Genomic DNA, 14,660 nt, shown 5'->3' with positions numbered 1-14,660 from the left:
CAGGATTGTAGGTCTAAACCCAGTACAGTCCATTATTATTAACTCACAGCAATTTTTGTTAGGAAGGTAACCTGTAGACTTCCAAATAATCTTGCGTGTATTAAATAGAAACAAGTATGTAACTAACGGTCGTCTCTTGGCATTTCAAGTAGATTATTCAATTGTGAAAGTATTTCCGCAAAAATCAATTTAAAGTTGTTAAAATGAAGTTCAAATATTAATTTCTGTATCTACACGTAGCTTAATTAACCTAAAATTGTAAGGAATAGTAGTGTAAGGAAAAAAAAAAATTCTCCAGATGAATTAGGCGTTAAGGTACACTAACTGGGAATACCTGAACCAACGTTGTAACTGAAAAAGTGCATAAACATAGTAATACTACAAACGTGTTAACTACAGAACAAAAGGTTTTCTAAAAGCTAAGCGATACTATTTTACATGGTATTTACAGGTTGCAATTTTTCCAGAGACCACAGAGGCAGCTTATGATCTTAAAATTCCTTTGATCTATTCAAAGTGTCCTTTGGCTTCCATCCTATTCGGTCAAGAACCTATTCACGCACCAGTGAATCAGGTACTGTACAGTCGAATGACACCGCCGTCGTGGTTCTGTTCTTCTTCAAAATTCACTCCTTTCTGTTCTTTGAAGAAAAAGCAGTGTTTTCATTTCACGCTTTTCGTAGGCGTTTCAGATTCTGTAGACTGTCGCCCATCAGTCCATGCCTCTCGTGTGCTCTTCAGTGCTAGCGTTTTCTGCTGGTCAACAACAACGTAATCAACTCTTTCATCTGCTACACTGCTGCCTGAACCACTGCTCTTTTTCTGGTGAAGGCAAAAGAGAGTGAAAAACACATATTAAAATAAATCCATAACAAAAAGTAAGTAGATGTCCCAAACAGATACAAAACAAGCACACGTTTCTCTGAAAGGTCCAACATAGGCTTTTTGAGTCATCGTTTGACAAACTAGTCAAGATGATCTTGCTGGAGGCTCCCTCTTTCCCAGTAACTACTTGTGAAGAAATTTTAATCTTTTGATGGCAGAAATGCAAGAGTTGAAGATTTGCTTACCTTACGAGGTGGGGTAGATTTTCCTGAATCTAGGTCCAGATCTAAATATTCTACTTGTTTATCTCCCTTAGGTTTTACCATAGGGCTGCTTCCTCCATCAAGACTGTTGCTTCCAAACAAATTCTGAAATTATAATATAAATAACTTCAGCACAAACGTACACGCTAATGGTCCACGTTATCAAATATGCTTATTATGAGCTGCCAAAATATTGAAGACCTGACTGAGAGCTCTTGCCATCAGTTAAACCATGCAAGTTTTATTGACACTGTATAACAAGGGGATATATTCTAAGTCAAAACTGGGACAGGGTTGAAAGCCAACAGGGGGCAAAAACCCCAAAACCAACCCCCCATATTTAAGGTTGTCACCAAGCCAATCTGTGCCTTTCATCTAATGTGCCTTTCACTTCATGAGATAAGAATGGAGCGTGGTTTGTTCTTTTTAAATAAAGTTGTTATATCTCAAATTTAGCATTAATTACAAACGTTTTTATTTCCTTAAATTGCTGTTAAATACCTTACAGGAATTTTAGCATTACAATTGTGGCAAAACTTCAAATGAAATTTTTATATTTCATTCAAAAGCCATCATGATTAAGTTGAAAATCAAAAAGTATTATTCAATTGCTAAGACCAAAAGATTAAAACGTTGGAAAATTTGTGTAGGGCTGTCTGAACTGAAGTTGCATTGTATATACCTAAATTTCAATTAGCCCAGACTTTTACAACCTCACCTCCTCTGTCCTCTCCCATCCTGATCCCTCCCTCTTAACAGGTGTTATAGGAACAGTACAATAGAAGGACTCTTCTCTAAAAGATAAAGAAAAAAAAGGAAGACAGAGGGCAGCAGTCAGCAAAAAATGAAGAGGAAGGCAGAAGGAAAGACAGAAGGGTAAGGCTGACAGCAACTTGAAAGAAAAAGCAGAATATTGCTGATTTTATTTAACAACATAGAAGTATGACATGTCCAAACAAGATGCCTCAAAGCTGATGACAGAAAAAAGAAAGAGTATAGACTCCTTTCTAAGATGCAGTTGGAACAAATAAAAATTTCCAAAATGTCTATGTAATTGGAACATTTTAAAACAAAGGCCTTGAGATATCTAGAAACGTTCAGGTTCTCTAGGAAATAAAATACTTTATAGGTTAAAGCTTAATGGGCTGGGCTTTTCAAATTGAAGTTACCCATTGTATCTGTACCGTCTAACTCATTTGATAACAAGTGGTAACAAGGACAAACACAAACTACTGAGACGAAGTTCACTTTTGTTGCCCAAATTCTCTAAACAAATTTCTGCATATTTAACATATGAAAATCAGGTTCTGTATCAATGTTTCCAGCATAAATAGAAAAAGCTATTACTCTTTAAATAAAAAGTAATCTGTTATTTCAAAGAAATTAGACAGGCAGAACATATGCATTAGAAAACAGAAACTTTAAATAAATGAAAAAGAAAGGAAATCTGTAGAACAACCTTAAAGAACGAATGGTGCAAGCAAACAGAAGATATTAATGAGAGGCCATCTGAGCTGTGACATTAATTATACTGTCTTGGCACTGAAGTTAAACCCCTGAAACAACATCGTAAGAATCAACAAAAAACCCCAATTTGAACTGCGATTGTGCTGCAGGGAGAACCGTGGGCATCAGTGATTCTGAACCTTGGTGTAAAACGGGATGTTTCTCCCATCTGTGAAATGGGACGTTACCGATTACTTACCAACACCTCTCACAAGAGAGGGGCTAAGTTTTAACATCATCAGCTCCCCGCCGCCAAAGCGCGCTTCAACTGGGAAGCGGTCCTGCGCTGCGGGCAGGTCAGACATGGCACAGAGCATGGGACAGGATGCCATGATGGCTCGTGAGCTTGCACCGAGCCAGAGCTGCCAAGAGAAGTCAGCAGGAGGGGCTCGCTCTGGGGCACCTAAGAAGCAGTATCCAGAGGCAGCGATGATGAGCTGGAGGGGAGGGAGACTGGAGGAGATCGGGGAGGGTATCCAGAGCAGCAGGGGATAGGGAAGCAAGCAGCACGGCGCGAGGAGGAAAGTCCAGGGTGTAGTGAAATGGGCTAGCACATGCCATATAGGAAGGTGGACAAACGAACAGAACAAAAAAAGGTGCTAGACAGGCCCTGCCCAAAGAAGGTCTTTCATAATGCTTTAAAGATGAAAAATCCTGCGGTGTTCCCTACTAAGAACTCAAGCTGTAAAAACGTGGTGAATGCATCGAACTACGCTGAACAAAAAGCTGAGCTCAAAATACAGGTTTTCCTCCAGTGCTTTAGGGGTATTCTGGACCACATTTTAGTTTAGGCCTAGGTCTGCTGCTACTCTCTTACTTTAAAATACCAATGTTGATCCTTCTTTTTCTCACTCTCCTTCCTCCCCCATCCAAGTGAAAACCACAGCACGTGTCATTAACTTTTCTTAACTAGCTCGTCATTTACTGCACTGCAAGCTGAGTATCTGAAACTTTATTATCAGAGAAAATTTTCCCCCAAAGGGGAAAAAAATGCAGTTATTCAATATAGAAAGACCCCTTATGTCCTTCAAAGTTGTCCTTTTAATAAAGGTTTTTAAGCCTGTCTCAGAGGTTTTAAGACAGTTTATTTCCCTTGATGTCTTAATACTGAACTGGTGCATAGCCCAGGACAAGCAATCACAGGCAAGAGGAGACAGTTTCTAGGGAAGAGGACAAAAAAAGTCACGTATTGAACCGTTTTGTACAACAGATACGTACACTAGCCATTCTCTTTATATATGATTACACTTTTAACTTCTTCAGTGAAATCTTAGTAAAATTACAGTTTTTCTACAGAGACTTTTTTATTACTATTTTGATCTAGAAGCACAAAGGGAGTGATGTAAAGTGGAAGGATTTGTGTTTGCATGATTTTAAAGTAAGGACTGCACAGGAAGAGAGTAGTTAAGATGTAGATTTTACATACTGGGTCTTCAGTGGACTGATTTGGATTCATGGATACATAATTCTCTTCACTGTCGTGCGAGTCACTGCTGGAAGTTGTGCTATGAACTGAATCCGGTCTGGGAGACATGGGAAACCTGGAGGAGCTAATTACCAGGAATTATTTTACAAACAATACATCTTGAATATCTTAAACCTCCTGGTAAACAACAAAAATAAGCATATTAGAGCTGAAGTTTTCATTCAAGTTTACGAGTGTCACATTTTTTTGGTTATACACAGTCCCATATATTTAATATCACAAAATAAAAATTAGTATGGACACACTTTGTTTCAATGTACATGTGCATATATACATACACACACACACACATATACACACACGCTTCCAAGGGAAACCTCAATTTGTATTAGACAGGCTAAAAATCTAATAAAGATGTACACAGATTTATTAACACTCTTATCAATGAAAATAATTAATCCAAATAAGGAAAAGCTAAGAAACTTACTCTCGTGCAAAGCTTCTGGTGATAGGAGATCTAACTGGGGCTTGTAATTCTTCCCATTCAGGCAGAGGTTTTATTTCTAGTGGAGCTGGTTTTGCTATATAAGAAACAGACAATCTTAAAGCACAGAACGTTCCTAAACAAACTTAAATTTAACAGCATTTCAAAGCCTAAATAAAAAAAAACACACAACTGTTTTTTTAAACAATAAATACTAGTTAGGAAAAGGGAACACTGTTCAGTTCTCAGAAAGCCTTGATTAAGCTATATTTTTAATCTTTCCAGGTACTGAAAAGCAACATCAATTGGAAAAACCCCCACAATTTAAGAATTTTTCAAGTTATACTTGTACATGGTAATTCTGTTTTGAAAAGAGACTCTGAAAACGGCATCATCGTGTTCTGTCTTTACTCTGCCACGATGACTTGTTGAACTGAAAAGCCCAGGATAGGGTTCATGGACTGTTTCAGCAGAGCCAACTCCGGGTACTTCTCTTGACTCATGGGACAATTATTATTATGCAAACTCTACCCTCGCTGCATACATGTGCCCTTACTGATGAGATTTCACAGCTCAAAGCGTGGGCAGAATCTGCAGCTAAGACTAAGTTTGCAAAAGTGAGAGATGACCAACACCCAGCTTCAATTCCAAAAGGTGCTTGGCTTGTTTCAGTGCTGATCAATGGATCAGCAGAGCAGCAGCGGTTTTGTGCCATTAACAACAGCTAACATTGTTCTAGAAAAGGTGCCATTTCTAAATTCCATTTTCAGAACAGAACCACAAATAGAGTATGAGTGAGAAACACACTATCCCTCTTCTCTGGCTTGTATGTTTCACCCCTCCGAAACGTGAGGAAAAAAAATAAAAATAAAAGGACTTGGGGGTGGGGTTATTAAAAAAAATTAAATAATCACAGTCAAACTGCTGTCACAGTTTGAATCTCAACTTTATCCTCCCTAAAACTGTTTTTCAAAACTAAAGATGCAATGTCATCACAATAACAGCCCTTGTCCTCACCCCCACCCCAGTTTGCTGCCCATTAGCAGATTTATCAAGATCAAATGTCAGGCACAGAGCACAAGTTCATGTTCAGTTAGAGCTGTCACAAGTGACCACATGAGGAACTGACAGAAATCAGTTGCTCAATTGGCATGGTTGTCCCATAAGGGAAAAACAGAACTGTACTTATTGTACTTTCATTATACTCAGTCTTCAGATTGAACTTTTTGAAAAGTCAGCTATCTTTATTGAATATAAGGACTCCCGATCCGAATTTTCTGGATCGGTATCACTCTTGAGTACCCCAAACGGTTTTCTCCTTTTCTCTGTTTAAGAAGTCATAATTACGCACTCAAAGCACATCAAGCCTACTCCAGCAACTCTGCCACTTTAACTGACTTGCTCATAAAACGCCGTCACCACAGGCTCAGAGGAGGAACTACGACTCATCTGTCTCAAGTTATAAGGTATCATATGAAACAAGAGTGGCAGAATCGAACTTGACATAGGCAAGATGACACTAAAGCATGAGTGACACAAAAATGAACAGCTTGGCTCAAGTCCTCGGTAAAGGGCTGGGACTACCTGGCAGGAATAAACGGCTGGCAAGGTTCTGCTCCAGCAGAAGCAGAGTTAGGACTTAGACAAAACCCACTGAGAACAGCAGGAATATTTCATCCAGTTGCAATGGGCTTTACCAACCGAAGGTAATGATCAGTGACACTTCCAGGAGATTTTTAACATTATTTGTAATCTCCTGTACTTCTTAACGACTATATAAGGCACCAAGTCAGCACCTTCAATAAAGCCCATCAGACTAATTGCGATCCTCATAAAGGTGCATAAACAAACCTCTGCACTAGTAAGTGGTCAGAGGATCAATATTTTGCTTTATTTCAGTGTTTGGCCAACAGCAGGAGATCCAAGTAAACTGTGATTTCAGGTTATTCCCTAAAAAAAAGTTATTTCAAGCAACTTACAGGTAAGTTATATATACTTGCTTCTAAATAAGCAGACAAAAATAAATCCAAAATATGAACAGCTACAACTTAAGAGATCAGAACACCCATGTTAACGTCAAGGAAATGTTTTCATGTGCTGCTCAAGCCAGAAAGACTTCAATTCTGTATATAGCAAACTTTTTGCTTGTCAAGGAAAATGCATCCATGATCTTAGATTATAACAGAAGTAAAAAGACTATACAAGACTTAAAGTTATTCTAGAATAACAGTTTTCTTAATTTTTGTTTACTTATTTTTATAAAGCTCCATATACATACAGTGCTAAAGTACATACCCTTTCTTCTTGTAGTAAAGTCACCTATGGTTTGTGAATCAGTTCGCTCTAAACCATGTGGTTTAGGTCTTAAAATTTTAGGACTTTGACCTAATTGGTAAAAAGAAGACTCTCTTAATAATATTCTATTTGTAACTGGAAAATGGAATTTTGTAAATAAAGAGCACAACCCCCTGCAGAAAGGTTAACGCCACAAGCATAAGCAAGCTGCCGAAGGAGTTTTACAGTCTTGCTAGGTCTCACACTAAGGGCTTAAGCACCAAACCAGAAACAAAGAAAACACTGCATGCAAGTAATTGGTTGAAAGCAAGCATAAAAAGGTGTACAAAAAGGCTAAAAAGTGCATCAACAAACATTGTAACTGATCATTACTATTAACTGGTTTCAAGTTACATTACGTGAAAAATTCTGGTTTTGAGTAATATCTAGCATGATAGGAGAAGAGTAATGTTTCAGATGCAAGTTGAGGTATGCTCAAATAGATTAAATCCTCTTTAGTCACAATATTACTTTGGAATTAGTGATACTCTTGGAAGGTCTCCTATCCACCGCTCATCTCCCACATGAGAAGCCCCAAGAATCTTTTTTCGCACCGTATTTGTTAAACTTGTTCCCCAGAGGCCTGTATCTATCTGTACCAAAAAAACCTCTCTGACCTTGTGGACACAAGGGGACTTTCCAAGCTCCCAGTCTGTATACTGTCCCCTCGCCATGGCACAACCCAGTCTCCACCACAAACAACCTGTCATAAAACTGCAATCTTTAAAGCATTTTTTAATTGCATAAACCAACATAAAAGTGCAGTAGATGCACTAATCATTCCCCAATACCTTACACTATCATGTTATTAGCATAACATTCCCCTACGTTATGCTATCCCACAACGTAACTCTTGAGATCAATCTGGTAATAAGGTGAAGAGTACAAACTCAGACAACATTACAGTCAATAAGCTCCCTACAGACAGTAACATAACCCCTCTCCCAGCAACGAAGTTCTTGGCCAACTTGACCAAACTCTGCAAGTGTTTCAGGTCACACTGTCTTCTTTAATTAAAAATGATCAATAACGCATAATAACTCTAAGCTTTCACGTCTATCTGACAAAGTGTTAATATTAGGAAAGGTGAGTGTCTTCGAGTGGTACACCAAGAAGTCGTATGAAAGGTAAATCTTTACAATAAACCAAATGAAAAGTTTAAGTCTGATTATGTTAGAAAGTTGCCCTACAGCACAAAATTGAAAAGGACCGGTACAGACTCAGATGTGGGCTAAATTGAGTGAGAATGCTTTGTAATAAATAAATAAATAAACTTGGCAACAAACATCAGAAGTTTGCAAATCTTTACCCCACAGATTTTGCATATGAAGTGCTCTATTACTGTTATCACTGAAGTATTGGGAATAATCAAGTAACAACAAGCAAGGTAAACAGAAAGGTTTTGTACTGTATCTTAATTTCTACACAGTGTTTCTGAGAGACCATGCAGGTAAGACAAAATTTACTTATTTGCTAGTAGTGCTGCATAGCAGCCTCCTTAAAAAGAAAAGGCCATGAAATGATTTTCACACAAACAGTTCTGTTCCAATTTCAAAATCAGATGCTCCCTTAAACGGCTCGAAGTGCCAATGGAGAGGCCAAGCCGTTGGGCAATGCTGACCAAAGACCCAGATTGTCAAGTGGTACACCAGGCATTTATGTAAAGCATACTGTTGGCTGGAGCTAAGTCAAAAGCATGACCCAACATGCTGGCATACTTCATGGTGAGCTGATTTGCTATTCTGAAGTACCTTGCCTACAACGCTATGATAAAAGCTTGCCTATATGAAAAGATCAAAATCTTAAAATCAATTGAACAAATGTAGGAGTTCAAATTCAAACACCTTTTATTAAGAACAATTTGATGCTGAATATCATTACCTAATCATATTAACTTTGTGTTCCACAGTTTTATAATCTGATTGGCAAGAAACGTGGCCCTATACAGCTCAATTTAAAATGCCAATCAATGCACTGACATATGAGCACAGATTGTAAGTACGGTGAGAAATCTATCAGAGGTACCAGGAATAATGAAATTACTTCACCACTGTGTACTTTAACCTCTCTGCTCTTATAGCCAAACATAGGCTGAAGTGCCTGAAATCTGTAACACAAAAGATAAGCGCAAAGAACTCAGAGCTATGACTCATTATTTCTACTTTTGTTAATTATGCTAACGTGGTCTCATGCAGCTAACCTTCCTGAACTATGATTATCCCCATTTGTAAAACATGGACATTATATAATTATCGGCCTCATACTTAATTTAGCACTTACAAGCTGAGACTTCCAGAAGAGCTATATAAGTACAAGTCCTTATAATATTTCTCTTCTGCATCAGACAAGAACATACAAAATGTTCCAGTATAAAATAAACTCACTGAGCTTTCATCTCTTGGTGCTGAAAGACTGTTCAACCTAAATAAATTTGGTGGCAAAACAGCTTGCTGCTACCAACCAGCCAGGATAATGCAATTCCTCTAGTTTAACATGTCACAGAGAATTAAAGTGTTTGTGCAGGCTGGTTTTATTCCTCCCTACAAACAAAAAAACAAAAGGTCTAATCTCTATTGAGGAGCTTATACTGTGCAACAGAAAAAAACGTGACACCAGGCAAGGGAAAAGGGGAGAGGGGACCACAATCACAAAACTGAGGTTGGTTATTTATGTCTGTAGTGCAGGATTCCTCCTCTACCCTGGTTTTGCCCATTTAAGAAGACAAAGTAACATGAGCTAGGGCACAGAAAGCCCTTAATAATATCCTTTACTGCTTCAAAAGACATATTTTTAATAAATCCATCAGAAATTTTAAAAGTGCCATTCTTTATTTAAAAATTGACAGTTCTGCCACTATCTTAAGCCAGATCTGTGAACAGAAATATATATATTTTTTTAGAACTTTGTATCTTAAGTACTGCAACTGAAATTCCTGGTGCTGCTCCCAAGTAACCTCACTAATTTTCCCCAAGAGCACTTCCTAGCTTAATATAACGCAGAGGAAAAAGTGTCTGACAGCTGTACACTGGACTGGTCTTCAACATCTATTCTTTTCAGAAGGAATCAATAAAGATAAGCGTCACAGGGCAATTCTTGAAATCGGCGTTATGAAGGTAGAAGGACAGTAGGTCTCTACGGAGAGTTTGGCTCCACACAGCATTCAAACACCAGTAAAACTGAGGAACACATGTCCCATGGCTTAGGCCCACAGGACCAAATTTACCTCATCTAATGTTTAGGCACTCACACAAGACAACATTTTTAACTTACACACCTATTCTGGGAATGATAAGTCTGGGTTAAAAAAAAAGAGGTTTTATAAATTTATTTTTTCTTAACTGAAAAGGAGACAAATTGTGTTGCGACACTACTGGATGCAAACCTACAGGGGAAACAAACCCAATACATTATGGCAAGTGAAACCAACCAAGCAAGAAGTGAAAATTAGATGTTTTTGTTGTTTAGTCAAGTCACCACCTGTGAAATGCAAAGTGCTACGGCCAGGAGAGAGAAGCTCAGCTTCTGCATGTTCCATCAGACAAATGCTGTGCAAGGGCACTCTGAGGTGAAAAATCACTAATGAAGTCTATTTTTCTAACAAGTGGCTGCTTGTAAAAACTGCCAAGCAGAACAAGCGATTATGGATCTAGCGTTAGAGTGCACTCAGACGACATGAATTCTGCTCCTGACATTTCGGTGTGTGTCAATGCTGCCTTTGTCTGAGAAGTCATCAGGAGAAGAGTCCATTTCACATGTTTGGTTTTGTTTCAAATAACGGTTTAAATTGAAAAACCTTTTGGTTCTTCCATTGGCTAATATATTCCTTCTTCTTGTTTTCCACAAAACACTTGGAATATAATGTTGCAGGAGAAAAAAAAAAAAGGGGGGTCCCACCGCAGCAAATTCCTGCATTAGAGTAGGTGGGTCCTAACATTTTTGGTTTTGAGGACGTAAGCTGCTCACTGAAGAGCCGCGTTTGTTTTCAGGCTATTGCCTTGAAGCGCAAGTACTAAACAAGATTTCTGTTCAGAATGCTTCTTTTCCAGCTGCCTGCTTGCTCGATGGCTTGCTGGCAAAGAATTTTATGTCAGGAAATTACAAACATCCTCATGAAAGAGGCCAACACTCTATTTAAATACTAGTTATTTAGAGCTTAAAATTTTAAAGTAAATCTACTAACATGTCATAAAATTTGAGAAACGCATGATCTGTTAATGCCGTTTCCTGGCCAACAGGACTAATCCACATGAGACAAGGAGAATAGACCTAGGAATGCTACAGCAGCGCTTTACTTGGAATAGGAGGGAGAGAGCAAGAGGCAAAACCAGCCACATGAAGTGTCCTACATCCACAAAAGTACTTTCAGAGATGTAACTAACAGCCATTTCCATTAAAAATACGCATCTTTCCCCCTCTTCTCTGTAATTAGAGGAAACAAAATTGCACCGAGGTCCACGAATTCCAGTACTCAGAACCACTGTAGATTTTTCCTTAAAAAACACGGCTGAAGCTCACCATCTTACTCCCACAGGGGTTATTATTTGGTTTTTCAATTCTGCGGAACAACCTCCTCCTTTCCTTGTCTTCCTCACCCCAGTGAACTCTGATTCCTGAGTACACGGTCTTCAGCACAGAGCTCTACAAATAGCCTGAATTTGCTTTTTCATCTTTGTTTTTATTAATACTATTTCCTGTCAAGGTACTTCTAATTAGAAACATGTATTTAGTTATACAACATTCATATTCACTTCCACATTAGTATTCAGCAACAAATAAGATCATCAATAATGCGCTTAGTTTTGGTCAGTGATGCCACATGGATGGTGATAACCACAGTCTCTTCAGGACAGAAAAAACAGAAATAAATTTATTCTTTCACCATTACGAAATATAAAAAGTAGTCATCTAAAGAGATGCTCTCCTGTTTTCTTAGATATCTTTATCTTCTCAAAATAACTTCTCTTAGAGTACTGGTACTTTGAATGCTCCAGAAATTAAGAATGAACCACAAAAAGTTATCTGATTATAAAGAAGTCCAACTGCATCTGACAGCTAAGGTTCACTGGCATTCATGAAATATTTGCCAAATGCCATAAAAACTATTCAGAACATACCAGAGCTATTAATCACCCAAATAGTATTTGTCTGCTCTAATTTGTGAGTAACTCTACGTATCTGTATTTCAGAAGCCCCCAAAGCATGATGAACTAAAAGCATTCAATAACAAAGACAGTGGTTTAAGACCAAAGTACAGTGTTGTGGAGTGTTTATCGATTAGTAGTTTAAAGTTGCACTAAGATACATGAAGTCCAAGGAACACTACTTGAGATCACTTTCTCTACTTTTTTTTTTTCTCTTTAAACAAAGCACAAAAAACTAAGTTTAACTTGTTCAATGGAAAAATCAAGCCAAACATTAAGTCTATAAAAAAGCCAATGGAATAGCATGACCATATGTATATCAAAAACTATGTTTGCTTAAAAAGGCATTAAGATACAGGGAAGAAAAAAAAAAGAAAAATTGTATGGAGGGAAGGAAAAAAACAGGGCATGATTATCCATGTTCTCTTGTTCCTGCTCTCCCTAGCATCTTTGGAGTTCAACGCTACCACCTCTAGCACTAGCATCAGAGCAAGTCTTGCAGTTTGTCTTCAGAAAAACTCATATGTTTAATTTTTTTAAAAACTACTGCGTCCAGTAAACCATAGCTTCCTTTGCAGCTGTGATGCAGCCATCCAAACGAAATTTTTGCTTGAAATTATTTGTTGTTTCAAAGTTTTGTAAGACAAATCACAGCTGCAAGTTAAGGACTGGCGTGTCGTAGCAAGGAGCTATATAGATTTTAGTTAAAGCTATTAAGTGAAAACTAGCCTTGTAGAAGTAATTTAGCATAGCCATGGAGGAAGTGTAATTTTCAGCTAAAAGGAACTCTTTGGAGCTTGTAGGGAAAAAAAAAGAAAAAATTATCAATAAACGTGTATTCAGCCTGCTTTAGGAACTCTTGAGGAAGTACCAAAACATCCTCCAAAAAGTCTTTTTTTAAAAAAATTCCTAAATGGAATGAACAAGAGGTGTAGTTTCCAAGAATAAATGGAAGGATTAAACACATGAATTTCTTAAAAGCAAGATGAACAGTACTTCTGGTCAGAAAAGCCATCATGAAAATTACAGTTTCTTTTTCAACAGATCTACAGTTCAGTTCTTGCTGCTAATTAAAATCACCATTCACAATTTTTCAATGCCCACTTGTCCTAAAGCCTGAGAAAATGAGTGATCCATTATTTTAGAATCTGCAAGACAATCATGATAGCGTAGAACACTGCAGTGTTGCCAACTTCTAATTATTATTATTTTTAAAGAAATGTCAGCTCCTGTCATCACAAATGCCTTAATTGTTTCTCTGAAGTTTTATTTCAAGATGGTGTGGTGCTCCTGCTATATCAGGATGTGCAATATGTTCACATTGTCCAACTCAAACATGTAAATATTTAACAAGGAAACTGTTCACTAGACTATTTATAACTAACTTCACAGCTAATGAGGGTTCTTAATTTCCTTAACAACTACCTACTTTGCTTGAGATTTTTATAGCATCATACTACGCTACAACAACAGACGATTCTGCCGGTCACCCAGAAGCATCATGGTGAGTCCCATGGGAGCCACAACGTGGCAGATGCTTCCTGCCACGTGAAGCCGCTGTACACAATTATCTCTTCAAAGTGGGCCTATGCTCTTAAACAAAGAAAACTGGAATTTTCTATGAAGTTAATCTGTTTTGGAGATGCGCATGAGTAGACATGGCAAAGATACAGCCACATTTTTATAAGCAATCCACATATTTGTGGTTTAACCACACAAATTATGTCTTGTAACATCTTAAATGAGAAAAATCTATAAGGAAAACAACCAGATAAAGTTTTCAACACTTTTAAAACCATCACAAGTCCCAACTCCATAAGAATTTTTTTCTTCTCCCTTGGTTTCTTTTGTTTGTTTGCTTTCTTGTTTTCAAGGTGCAACTGGGTATTTATTGACATGAAAAGAAACATCTGCATCACTCACTGTCTCTAAATCCTAACTTACCACTTGCTGGGCTGAAAATTACCAGGGCCAAGCAGCGGTCTCTTCTAAAGGGAATCACATGGACTCAAGTTGCAGGGAGCATCTCGAACTAAATGCTGATACGTTTTTGTTGAAAGATAGGTCTTTTGTAAAAAAAATAAAGGTGAAAACGCACTACACTAGCTATTGGTTATTTTTGCCATCAGCAAAATAATCTGTGCATTCCAAACCAAAACTAGGACTAAAAATCTTGTTTAAAATAATCTTGAACACAATTAAACTCTAACAATATTTGGGAAAATACAATTGCTATTCAAGACAAGTGGAGAACCAGCACCATGTTGTAGGCTGGGAATCTCAAGTTCTTTACTGCCCCTGTGAACAATCTGCTTGGTGATCCTGAGCGCCTTGTTCTATCAATCTCAGCTCCCCATGACTCTGAACTAGGATCTGTGCTTAACTGAACTCCTTTGTGAAGTGTTTAAGTACTATGGAGCAAAAACATTACAAAAAATGGCAGCGTTACTCTATATCCAACTGAATGAGATTAACTTTCGATTTCCATTCCATCACGGTCATGAATTGTTAATTCAGCCACATGTCCTGGTTCATATATCTCTTTTCAGATCCTTAAAAAACCCACTTTGGTACAGAACTAAATTCCACCATCACCAATTCCATCACTGACTTAACTGTTTGTTTCAGATATTGAAAAATTACGCTTTGTCAGTCGAGGTATTTCTTAAGAGCTTTGAACT

The 14,660-nt window shown here is 37.8% G+C and overlaps 1 protein-coding gene across 3 annotated transcripts in view; it reads right to left on the bottom strand.

Annotated features, from left to right (window-relative positions):
* Nucleotides 1-663: 663 nt before the first annotated feature.
* Nucleotides 664-14,660, bottom strand: part of GAB1 (GRB2 associated binding protein 1) — a 97,951-nt gene continuing 83,954 nt past the window's right edge. For 2 of the 3 annotated variants that reach the window (XM_086611990.1, XM_086611991.1), the window contains 5 exons: nucleotides 6,800-6,889; nucleotides 4,508-4,601; nucleotides 4,021-4,144; nucleotides 1,071-1,193; nucleotides 664-822 (listed from right to left, as the gene is read on the bottom strand). In XM_086611990.1, coding sequence (XP_086468116.1) covers nucleotides 664-822; nucleotides 1,071-1,193; nucleotides 4,021-4,144; nucleotides 4,508-4,601; nucleotides 6,800-6,889 — 590 coding nt within the window. The remainder of the gene's footprint in view (nucleotides 823-1,070; nucleotides 1,194-4,020; nucleotides 4,145-4,507; nucleotides 4,602-6,799; nucleotides 6,890-14,660) is intronic. The other variant, XM_086611992.1, reaches the window with a different exon arrangement.

This window comes from Tauraco erythrolophus, chromosome 5, assembly GCF_009769465.1.
Source record: "Tauraco erythrolophus isolate bTauEry1 chromosome 5, bTauEry1.pri, whole genome shotgun sequence".
NCBI lineage: Eukaryota > Metazoa > Chordata > Aves > Musophagiformes > Musophagidae > Tauraco > Tauraco erythrolophus.
This window is presented reverse-complemented; position numbering and strand designations above follow the sequence as displayed.